Source organism: Python bivittatus, unplaced genomic scaffold (genome assembly GCF_059951505.1).
Source record: "Python bivittatus isolate LINGU-HERP-01145 unplaced genomic scaffold, Pbiv_v1 ctg000020_np1212, whole genome shotgun sequence".
Classification (NCBI taxonomy): Eukaryota; Metazoa; Chordata; class Lepidosauria; order Squamata; family Pythonidae; genus Python; species Python bivittatus.
The window spans coordinates 110,571,759-110,584,685 of NW_028277030.1; the positions used below are offsets into that span (position 1 = coordinate 110,571,759).

Sequence of the window (12,927 nt, forward strand, 5' to 3'; positions counted from 1 at the left end):
CTGAATCTGGCCCATTTGTTTTTGTGGGAAGGTGTTCTTACACTACTTTCACATATTCTAGAGCACTGAATACCAACTTGTAGAAATAAATAATATTTATCTTCTGCAGTAAAGATGAACAATTCCAAAAAGATGTCCATAAAGTCCGAAAGTGGCTTTTTCCTCTGCATTTCTTCTTTTTCCTCCTAAAGTGTGTAAAACAGAAAGACTTTGAATAAAACATCTCTCTGACATACATACACACACGCAAAAACAATCTTATGGGTGTTTGTAGATGTGTCAGTTCAGATGTCTGTCAATAATGAGGTACTAGTACATGGCATGACAGCATGTTTGCTGGGTACTCTGTCATGCTATTCTGTCCATGAACAATTTAATGAAAAGGAGAAGCAGGTGGAATCCGAATCTGATTTCTAGTGTGAAATAAGCTTGCCTTGTTGCATGGTTTATGGTGATTTGGAACTGTCAAGGCACTTTGAACAGCTGGTAAGATGGACAGGTTTTACTAGCAGAGCTGATCCACATTCTACCCCAAGGAGCTGCATAAGATGTTTTGAATGCAGTAGCTACTTACTTGGGGAACTGAATAAGTTCTTTAAGATATTGTATTGCTGCTGAATTACAATGTTTTGACAAAAGGGCTTCTCATTATTAATATAATATTTCATTTTATTTTTGAGAAAATCAAAATCTGGATATTTCAGATTCTGTATGCATGACCATTCATTGCTTGCATATGTGCTTGCTATTTCTTGCTTGTAACATCTCAAATATTCCCATGACATTTAACTACACTAGATTAGGGCCAGTTTAAAATTTCACAGCACATGTGATAGACAGCAATTACCGATATTCTCAAACAGATATGCTGCTGCTTTTAAAAAAAATACATGTCATCATCTAGATATTTTCTAGATAAACATGTCATGAAGTTTAACATATTTTCTTGGTCAAGGATATATAACTTCCTTCAGCTTGAGGGCCACTCCAGTGTTTACATTCATGTCAAGAACTGCATTGCAGGAATTTTAAGGGATAAAATAGATGCCATAAATATAAGACTTAAGGCACCTATTTTACCTTTAGCACACACACCCTTTTTTTAAAGGATAAAAAAGAAATGGGACTTCGAGGACCACAAAAGGGATGTTGAGGGACTGCCCATTTTGTACCCTTGTTCTGAGCCTTCAGCTATCTTTCAGTGATTGTGAAAACACTATTGATCGAGTTTCCTAAGTAGTGACATCATGAACAATGAGCTTTGGACATTATATTAAAGTCATGTTTAAGTAAATTCCATTAAAGAACCATTTTGAACTGGCAGGAAACTATCCAGCAGAGAAAGAATAGGCCCTGTACATGGAACAGAAAATGATGTCCTTAATATGATATACAAAGAAGAGGCTACATTTATCTTCATTGAACTATATTTTAAATACAAAGCTACTGCCAAAATATAACTGCTAGCTATTGGTGAATGATCCTCTTCTCATTCATAACTTGAATGTTTTCTTAAATCTGTGAAAGCATAATGGTAGCAGGCATGATTTCATTTAGATAAAGAAAAATAATATTATGGCAATGAATATATAATTCTCCCAAACTTAGCAGCAACTCAGAGTTAAGATGTTAAGAATATGGTCCCTTTTTTCTTGCAAAAGGAGGTCCTTGGCCTTTAGTGAACAATGGTAGTACTTCAGAAAGTGGTTAGGGACGAAGCAAAAGTGTTGTATCAAGTTATATAAAGATTACCGAACAGTGTTGGTGAGTAACTATTTGATTGGGTTACTTTCATTTAAGAGCAACTTATTTTTTCTCAGGTGACAGTCGTTACAGAATGGTTAAGCAATCTAGCCCTTTTCATAAAATAATGAAATCAACCTGTCACAGCATGGACTAGTGTGAAGCTTTTTGACTTTTTTTTTTTAAATTAAAAGGCAATAGTATAATTCTCCTTTAGAACTTAATTTGAGGGCTTTTATACATTATTAAGAAGTGTTAGAAGGCTTTCCTCATGTATGTTCATAAACTTTTCACAAGATTAAATATAATTCATAATTGTAAACTATCTTTGAATTAAATAGAATTAATAATTCAAAAATTATTGGGGACCCTTTCTGTTTAGTCTTAAACTTTTTCCCCCAAAATGATCCCTGTTAACTATATAAGGCTTCATCTATAGCAAACTTATTTTTAAATAGATTCCAGTGAAATTTGTTTGATTTGCTTCCCATGTAACATTGTTAAAATCAGATGGTAAACATTCAGCATTATTTAATGTTTCTAAATCCTCTAATAAATTTATTTTTGTATGTCTGAAATCTTTTTTTTTCAAAAAAAATACTCGCGATAGAAAGCTTTTTATAAGCAATCCCTTACCTAGAGCTCTCTTTTTGTGTGGTATATATTTCATGCTAATAATCAAGGATTACTGTGGGTCAGCATGTCATATCCCAGTGGTGTCTAGTGAGATGGAAGGTTATCTTATATGTCAGCTAGATAACCCTGTGAACAATTTTGAGCAGTCAAGATAATGGGACTGAATTCTGAAGCAAAGTAGAACTCTAAAATAAGGCCAGAAATATCCCAGAATACCATGCTATATGTCTGCAAAATAATATTTCTTACAACTACAGTCACCTTTTGGCATCATTAGTCATTTAGGTCTGACAACATTCTCCCTAATAGGGTGCAATTAAGGGAATGGTAGAATCAAGTGCATAATCCCATAGTGAACAAGAGAGCAAACCTTCAGTCTTGACAATGCTTACTTAAAGCTAATTTCCATTAAAAGTAAAGATATTCAAAGAATATTTGTTTAGAAGTAGAATCACTATATGAGACAATATTGTATTGCAGGTGTATCTTCCATATAGGAATCTTTAAGTTTTAAACATCAGGGCAAAATTGATAGATTTTTCACAGTGGTGCATTCATATAAAAACTGGCTGAACCCCCATCTGTGTAATCAGGAGTGTGACCCCTAAATAATCATTTATTTGCTAAAATATCTTATTGATTAGATCTTTCAGTAAATATTAACAAAAAATCTTGCAACACCTTAAAGGCTGACATGTGTATGTGAATTTTAAGATTCTGTGGACTATAGCCTATTTCATCAAATGCAATGGAGTATTATTCTTAGTTGACAGGCATAATACAGGGTTGTGTGGGCAGAGTGGGTTAAACAGTAAGTAATAGTAAGTAGAAATGAAATGCAAAAAGGGAATGCCATAGCAATGTTATTAAAGATAAAATGCCTGTAAGGTAAAACACTGGCCATTTAGAAAAGCAGTGTTTAGAACACAGATTAACTTGGTGTTGGTCAATTAATGGTGGCCTGGAGTTATTTTATGTTGGCATCAACTCTACCTGATTCCAAGTGTTTCCAAAATTACAGCTCACTGTATTAATCCAATAAGACTGAGTCATTCATTACAGGTAGTCCTTGACTTACAACCATTTGTTCAGCAACCATTTGAAGTTACGATGGCTCTGAACGAAGGGATTTACAACTGGCACCTGAAGTTATGGCCGATGTAGCACTCCTGCAGTCATGTGATCAAAATTTGGGTGCTTGGCAGCCCGCCCACACTTAGGACCTCAGGGGTGCTTCATCTCCCCCCACCCACCTATCTTCTCCCCCATCTCTGCCCTTTTGGGTGCCCTGCACAGCAGCATTCCTTGGCAATGGTGGCAGCACTGGGGCTGAATTAGAGGTGGTGGAGATTGTGCAATTGGAGAATGGCAGGCACGCCCCATTCTCACGATGCCTTGGAAGACCTCAGAAACTTTCCAAAGGTTTTCTGAGCAGTGTGAAAATGGAGTGTGTGATTTGGAGAACCGTGCGTGTGATTTGGAGAACAGCACAAGCAGTCTCAGGAAGAAGGGCTGGCACATCCAGCAGTAGTCTCCTATAAGGCAGGCCAGCTGCACCTCATCAGCAGTAGGAGGAAAAAGTGAAGGTTACCTGAGCATAGCAGGGTCTGCAGAGCGCAGGGCAGTGGAGTAGCTGGGGCTTTGTTCTGTGGCACTGGGGTGGCTGGCTGTGGCACAGGGCTTGAGGCGGCACTCCTCAGCAGCGGTGCTGGCTGCACTGGGACTGAAGTAGAGGCCTGGGGGCAGTAGCGGCTGCTGAAGGCCCCAGGCCTCTAATTCAGCCCCAGTGCTGCCACCACCTCCAAGAAATGCTGCTCTGCAGGGCACCCAAAAGGGCAGAGATGGGGAGGAGATAGGCGGGTGGGGGGAGTTGAAGCGAAGGTGAGCACAACAGGGCAGGAGAAGTGTGAGGACTACCTGTATATTCTGTCCTGAAATAAAATGTCCGTAGGCAGTTTTGTTTGAGTGGTATTGTCCTGTACAGATCATAGGACTTGGATTGGGGGTTTTCTTTTTTCTTTTCTTGTTTTTGTTTTTGTACATAGGACTTCCTCTAAGTGCAAAAAACACACAGTAATACTCCATAATATCTAACGTAGATGGGAATTTTGTTCTCCATTTTTAGTTCAATATTTTTTATTGCAATATACTGCTGTAGGCTTTCACAGCAGTGTCAGTCAAGCAGGGATTCAGCCCAAAAGTTTATCACTGCTTGATTGTTTATTGCAATTATTAAAAGTAAGAAATGGTAAGACTAGATATATAGAAGATTAGATCCAAGTTGTTTCCTGAGCTTGCTTGCTTTGTAAGTGTAATAGCAACACCTAAGAAAACAAAAGTTGAATAATTGACTGCCATCTCCCTGCTTTACCATCAGTGCTAATTTGTATTTACATGTCTCTTCTTTGAAAAAAAAATACATAATGTGCCTTACATTTCCTCTTTATACTTCTGCATAAATGATCTTGTTCATGCCTTAGTATTACAGAAAGAGATTACATACAGCACATCAATAGCCTTTCTTGAAATGAATAAACTTTGTAGGGTGATAAATGAAACAAGCCTCATACAAAGGTATTTCTCTTCAGCTATTCTGAAAGTGCTATCATAATAATAGATGACAAGGTGACTTATGTAGCCCTTGGTCAGCCAGTAGAGGCCACTCACTGCGTGCTACATAAAGCTGGACACTGATTTGGCAATATATTTTTCCTTCTTTATGTCTGTATATACTCACTCTAAACATAGTACAATTACCTTGTCTGAGCCTGCCAACATCTTTCTAACTTTCTGTTTTTGTTCTTCACAGCCTGTTTTTTTACTCTAACTGAATAAATTGAACAGAATTGTTTAACCACAGCTTTCATATTCTTTCTGTATGGCATCTTTCTAGGTTTGTGTAAATACGTGTGTACATTTGCATTTTATATGTAAAATTATTCTGCATATTTTTAAAATTCCAAGAGGACATTTTCAAGAATGATTCATTTAAAAATTTCCAGCTTATTTTGAAATCAGCCATGTAATTTTGCCCAGACATCTAAATTTGCCAGAGTGCTCTGACCTGGAGCTGACACATTTGAAACTGCAGTTTACTTCCAAATAATATCATATATGGGTTCTCCACCCACAAATCCATAAATCCACCACCACCACCCTGTTTTTACAACTGCTGGTAGCATCTAGAATAACAGTGCAATATAGTTCTTACATTTTTGACAGGAGAAAGACTGCACTGAATCTTTTCTGACTTCCCAACTAGAACAGAACTGTTAGGAGTAAATACAAGCAAAGGAAAAGCTTCTCCCTCCCTACCCTAAAATATTTTTGGTATGTGGAAGAAATTTGAACACCATTCAGTCGCTGACTGCATAAAACATGCTTTTGTTTTGTGTACATTATCTGCAAATTGTGTTTTGTTTGCTGTTCATATTCTCCTTATCCTTTCCAATGTATCTAAATGACTTTCCATGGAATTTCCACATTTATTAAATTATGGATTATGTAGTTTGAACTTAGAAACATTTTTCCATAAGTATGGCTAGAGGTAAACAACCATTTTTAGTTCAGAAAATAGCTTCTGCTTCTGTCAACACATTGTTTATTTTCTCCATGAGATAAAAAGTTCAGTTTTCTGATATTTGTACCAAGATAAAGTCAGTAAACAAGATTAATATAGTGTGGAAAAGGTTGTCAGCAGCCCTGGCAAAGGAAATAAGTTGCCTGTACACAGAACATACTGTAAACTGAATAAAAGTGTCAGGTCCACCATGAGATAATGTGATCATGAACCTCTAACAAAGCATGACATAGGCACAGTCGGCTTTTCTTATAGCCACAGTGTAGAAAATGGATTACTATATTCCAGGGATACCCACTGGAATAGCATGAAAACCTCATTTTGAGTTTAATGCAGGATGCAACTCGAGCTATGCCAAATGTTTACCTGCAATGTTAAAATAACTGTCAAATCGTTAATGTTATGAACAGTCATTCATATTAGTTACTCTGATTTTTGTATCATTAATATTTCAAACCTGTCCAGAAATATCTTTATATTTTCTTCCTTCTTGTTCAGTGGAATTTAACATTTCAGAAAGTATCAGCAATTACTCATCTTTTAAAAAAAAATAAACATATTGTTGTGTTATGCCCGGATGCCTATGTTCTATGCCAGGAACTTAGACACTAGACCACATAAATGTTTCCGCATCAAAAAGTGACAAATTGTACCCTTTGTGATTCTGGGTATTGAAAATATTAGAGGTTGTTCTTGTTTATACCCAGTCCAGAATCCAATTATCTGCTGGCCCTGGTGGGTAGGCAGACATTACAGAAAACTGTAGGTGAGGCAATTACAACTCTCTGCATCAGGCATGGAGAACTCCCACCCCATTGCTGCCTTCTTCAGACCTCTTCTCTTGTCTCCAAGCACATCCTTCCTGTCTTCACATAGAGAAAGGGGCTCATTTTGTTACCAAGCTTTGTGTATAGTTTGGTACGGGAAGTTTGCTAAATGTGTCATTAGATTGCCATGAGAAGTTTGCTGACTTTTTGTCACAATTTTTACATTTTCTAAGCATGTGTTTGACCTAAACCACTGATCATATTTGTTATCCTACATTTTATCCCATATCCATTTTATTTAAATCTTGAATAAATCCCTTCTCTGTTGCATTTTACAGATTGTTTATATCTTACATAGAAGTGAAGCTATTAAAAATTGAAATTGCACAAGGATTTTATTGACTATTTTTTTAGTGTCATTGGGGTGCATTGTAATTTCATATCCTTACTTGCCCCTAGATCTCCTTACTTTTAAAATAATATAAACTAAGCTATGAAAGGTTAATTGATGGTTATGAATTGCGTAGTGCATCTCTAAAAGCCACTATGTGCTCTCTTCATTCTGAAGTCCTGGGTAGCAGAAAAAGCTTAATTATAAATAACCCTTGTGGTTTTCTGTTTCCATTACTGCTATACAATACAGTATTTTCTGCCCATCCTTTTCATGTCTGTTGCAGGACATATTTGATAATTCTGATAACTTCCTCAAAATAATATAAAAATAGAGTTCAGATTGGAGCAGCCTTGCTGGAATATACTATGGACTGGGGTCTGCTCAGGATATCTAATTGTTTAGAGAAGCTTGGCGTACAAAACTGGTGTTTCACAATCAGCATCTGTACTAATATCTCAGTATTTCAAAATAGTTTTCATGCTTTAAATGCTTTTAAATCCCCATGCACCACTAACAATACTTATTTGTGCTTTTTTTTAGATTAATACTACAGGTTCATGCAGTAACAAAAAAGCTGTGCTTTTATCTCAGGAATTCCATCACCATGAGTAAGTGTCCATATTATTTTTTTCATTCTTTTAATTTACTTTGCATTTCTCCCAGTTTTAATTATAAGCTGAATTTCATCCTAATTGTTCAGTCAAATCATAGAATTCTGGCCATATGCAAATGCTGTCCTTTCCAATATCTTTTGGAGAAAGGTACTATATGTGTTAAGTTTAAAATGGCTCAATTCCTTGTGTGCATATATTTTTGTTTTCTCCATCCTAGGAAGCACAGTATCTTATCTCACTTGTGTCTCTCCAGAACTACATGACTCGCTATGTGCTGGACAGTGACTTCTCCCTTTGAAAAAGATATTTTACTGTGTAGTGTTATTGTTTATTATTTTTCTGTTGCTATCCAAATGCACTGTTGATCTTGCTGTTCGTCACCGAAGAGAAATTCCTTGTATAGATTTTATACTTGGTCATTAAAGTATTTTGTATTGTATTTGTATTTGTATTATTTCTTTGCTTTTGCATTGGGATAGAAGGACAGTGGTTGAGAGAAGTGCACAAGCTGCTTTGAAACATTTAACAAAGAATTTTGTGGCACATGTAAAACTAACAAATCGATTGTGGCATAAGTGTTCCAAGTGTTAGAATCCCCTGAAATAAATATCAGAGGGAAATGAAATGCAAAATTTCCAAGTATAACAATTAAATAAAACTTGATATGTATGTTGATTTGGTATTGATGATAATACAATACTTTGGCATCTTTTAGGTCACTGAAACCTGTAGCAAATAAAAAGAGCAACTAGTGATACCAAAGTGTGTTTAATGATTTTTTCTCTCCTCTTGCTAAAGCTATGATTGCCTCAAGTTGCAGTAACTCATTGAACTGGGAAGGGGAAAATGTCAGATACTTGTCAGTTTTCAACAGTGGTGTGGTTCTCAAAGTTCACTTGACTTTCTATAATACAAAAAGTAGCCATGATGCCGCACTGGGTTGTATTTAAGAAACACTGAGGATGCAATTCTGTATACATGAATTGGTCCTGAATATCACTGAAAACTGTGGCTTTAATTCTGATTAAATTTTTGTAGGAATACTCTGTAAATGATGTGTATATATGTATGCAAAAGTCTTAAATCCAAAATGCTAATAATTAATAAATATGTTTCTATTAGTCAACAACATTTCTGTAAGGTTTTTCCACTTGCAGTGGTTGAATTTTCATTTCTGTAGTACAAACACAGAGAAAAGTTTATCAGATGTATTATATAAAGAATTGCAGAATGGCATGGCACTATTTAATGTATATTCACTTGCTTAAATAGTAGTAACCTGAGGAATGAGATACATTGCTATGAAAACTGTTACAGACCTTGAGAGTTCTGTAAAATATCCTATTTAAATAAATCATAGCCAAAGGCTACTTTTTTCTGGTGGACAATAAAATACCCAAGAGCACGCACAGGCTGGTCATATGACAGCTCATGCTTCAGTTAGCTATGTTACTAACCCTTTTTTTTTTTTTCTTCCCATAGCCATTGGTTTAGCCCTGCGGCTAGAAAGGAACATAGCCAGGTAAGAACCACTTTGATCAAGAACATTTTATTTTATATATTTGAAGGAATTTAACTGTCACTTGTCTGGAGCAATAGGGACACCAGTTTGTAAAAGAAGGAGCAAAATCTCCTGATTTTGTATTGAAAATGACTGACTGAAGATATTTAGCAGCAAATAGCTCATTATGAAAGCCTCATGGGTATGGCAGAGTAGAGCTGGCAATTATCAGCAGTTCCTTTTACTCAAAGAATGTTTCAATCAAGTGCGCAAGTGGATATGTGCTCCCTTGAGAAATAATTCAAAGAAAAATGCAGGGGAAACAGAGCCATGTGTATTATCTCCAGATCTATCAGCTCCACCTCAACTTTTACACATTGAGAATTCTCCCTGTGTTCAGAGTCTTGTACAGTCATACTAAAAAGAGGCCTGTAGAAAATTCAGTTTAATTTCAGACTGTTACAGTATGCATGGTAACACATATATTACCAAGTCACTATAAAGAGGCTTCAAGTCTCTAAACTGATAATGAATGAAACTGTTAACATGGAATAGATAGGAAAAGGAGTGGCAGGGGTGTTTCAGGGACGATAAAGGAATCTTTTCTGATCATAGTGTTCCACAGCTGAAACACAGAGTAGAATTTATAAAGTAGTTTTCATAACTATATTAAAAAGATTTTGTTTCCACAGTTGTAGATTTAAAATTATTATAGACTACCTCTCAAAACAATCAGAAAACTAAAATAATAGTGGACAATAATTTTGCAAATATGTTTTAAGACTAATTACTATCTGCAGCAGGAGCTACCTGTCACCATTCTTCTGTGCATTGCTACTGTCATTAATCCTAACTGTAGCTCATTCCTTCCATTGATCTGGACTGAAAAGAGTTCCAAAAATCTTTCTCTGTACTGAGTGAGAGGGCAACAAAATGTAAATTTCAGTTTAGTGTATGTAAATATAAAGTGATGCACATTGAAGCAAAGAATCCAAGCTTCATCTATGCAGACTCATACAGTCTGAACTGGCAATGATTGACCTGGAAACTTTGAGTCATGGTGAATAGATAACTATATGAAAATATTGATCAAGATGCAGCAGCTGTGGAAAATGTGATAGGAATAATTAGTAGGTCTCTCTGAACCATTCAGAGAGATGTTGTACAAAGTGATCAAAGCCTCTGTCCAAACCCACTGTTCACATTATTTCATTCTCTGGAAATCATGTTATATCTTTCTGAACATCTCTTTTGTTACTCTTTTGGAGCTGCCATCGTTTTCTTGTTAATTGCTTTTACAATCTGAAATTCTGTTTATTTTTTTAAGAAAACAGTTAATAAAGACTACAATTAAATGTTTGCAATAATTCCCTTTCCCAATTGACTCTTCCCAATTCTTCTTTCCCAATTCTTCTTCCTTAAAATAATATTTTGAGACTCGTCTTTCTGATAGTGAGTAAACATAGCTGTGCCCATAGTTGTGCACTCATAATATACAACTTTATTATTTAAATGCAGATTTTTTTTAAAAAAATAGTATTTTACTCTAGGAGAATTATCTCACATTGCAAACATGCTGCCATATGTGAAATATAAAATTAAGAGCAATTCTAAATAGTCTTGATTGTTACAACATGGTAACTTAGCAAATCCTGTTTAATTTAGCCATTCCTGCTGTTAGCAAAGGAACGTGAGAATGCCACATTCAAGTCATTTTTAGGTTAGCCAAAATTCTGTTGAATTGAAGAATGCAGGAATTGGTAGCTCACGGTAAAGCCATAATTAATTCTAAGGAAAAGCAATGTGGGGTGAAGAAGTGATCGCATAGTGGAGCCATTTCTGCAACAGTGTCTCTTTTGCTCTGCTTTTCACCCTCTACTCTCGGGAAGTGGGAGCTTCTTTTGAGAAATAAAAGGACTAGGGAAAGGATTAGTACTTCGCATTTCAAATATGTTAGTTTTAACTTCAATCAGACAATGAAAAGTTTTTGTTACAATTTGCAAGGAAATATTGCCCTGCACAAAGGTTGCTGGGATATCTGCTTACAGCAGCAGAGTAGGTGGAAACTACTGTGGGAATGGGTAACTTAGTACTTTGTCAACATGGTCATAGTTACATGGAAATAAAATAAAAACTGGTATTAAGGTTTTGGTGTATTGCCAACTGTGGACTTGTAAGATTATTAGTCTCATTAAAGAAAGCACAAAAGCATAATAAAGCCTAAGATATACGGTATGTACTTCTAAACATGCAAACTTTGTTTTTCATATATATTCTGAATGCTTTATGTAGCTTCAACTATTACGAGATAACCGATCAGAAAGAGGACACAAGAAGAACAGTTCAGTGAAAACAGCCAGCAGGTAAGTTTACCATGCAATGCAGTCTATAGTTTACATTACAATTAAATCACAAGCTAATATTTTACCTAACTGAACTGCTGATCATACAGTGAGATGGAATCACTTCATCTGGCCCAGCTCTTCTCTGCTTCTGACTGCTTAAGAGGGAGGCACAGATAACACTGAATATAATCTTTGTGATCCATGATTCAGAGAGGCAAGTTAATACATATAAAGTAAATAAGTATCAAATACTTGTTTCTTTTTTGTATCTGTGTCTGTCGGTTGGTCTGCTATCTATTTATCTCCATACGCATATTTAGAGACAGTAATGCTTATATTCCATTTATTATTGTGCTTTTTTTGGGGGGGGGGGGCAACTGGGACAGCAATCCAGCCATCTGTAAGCACCACACCTGTCTTTAAAATGAGACTTGTTCTGCCCTGAATTAAATAGCAATTCCTCTGTTTATCACGTATTTTTCACAAGCATTACAAGTACAACCTACTACCTTTATTTTGTTCACAATATTAGAAATGAGAGTTACAGTGTAAATCAAAGGGTTGATAGAAATATTAAGACACGGATTTCATGGCCAGTGAATCCATTACTAAAATAACACAGTTGATTTTTTTTTCCAAAAAATTGATCCTCTGGAGGATCTGAAAACTGTTCCAATCGGCAGGTTGAGTGATACTGGAGGAAAATGTAGAATTAAAATAAATAATCTATGGGGGGGGGATTATTTATTTAAACATATCTCGTATCTCATATTTACTTATTTTCTTTTTAACATATACAGCTTTGTTGAGCTTCAGATTATTTTCATATCTGGAGTCAGTTATATTTGTATATTTATATTATCTTTTATTTTGATATTCTGTAATCATAAGGTACTGAAAAATAAAATTGGGATTGAAAGGAGATCAGAACAAAAACTTCTATTCTGGTTGTAATACATTTTTTCCCATTAAGTTTGTGGAAAACTCTTTTAAAATGAAAGGTTGTTCATTTTCTCCTGATAATCCAGGTGACTATATTTTTGTTACACAGATGTAACAGATAGAATTAAAGTGATCTTTATTTGATCTTCTAGAAGCAAAATATGCCAGTGCACCCTGCTCCCTTTTTTCTTCCACGTCATCTGTTCTTTGGGAAAGAGTTTTAATTTACCTCAGATAAGAAATTTTTCATTACATTGCATTTTTGCCCAAAATAAGTGAAACCATCAATTACTACATTTTTCAACAGCTGTGAATGGATGTGGTTAGTAAAATGGTACATTACTCTTAGCATTTCATAACCAGAAGTATCATAGTTTAATATGGGTTTTGTGGCAGATAAAGACA

At 35.5% G+C, this 12,927-nt stretch overlaps 1 protein-coding gene across 3 annotated transcripts in view; it reads left to right on the forward strand.

Moving 5' to 3' along the window:
- GPATCH2 (G-patch domain containing 2) overlaps window positions 1–12,927 on the forward strand; it is a 115,665-nt gene that overhangs the window by 65,901 nt on the left and 36,837 nt on the right. For all 3 annotated transcript variants that reach the window (XM_007423310.4, XM_088146578.1, XM_088146579.1), the window contains exons 6-8: window positions 7,661–7,728; window positions 9,217–9,256; window positions 11,528–11,598. In XM_007423310.4, coding sequence (XP_007423372.1) covers window positions 7,661–7,728; window positions 9,217–9,256; window positions 11,528–11,598 — 179 coding nt within the window. The remainder of the gene's footprint in view (window positions 1–7,660; window positions 7,729–9,216; window positions 9,257–11,527; window positions 11,599–12,927) is intronic.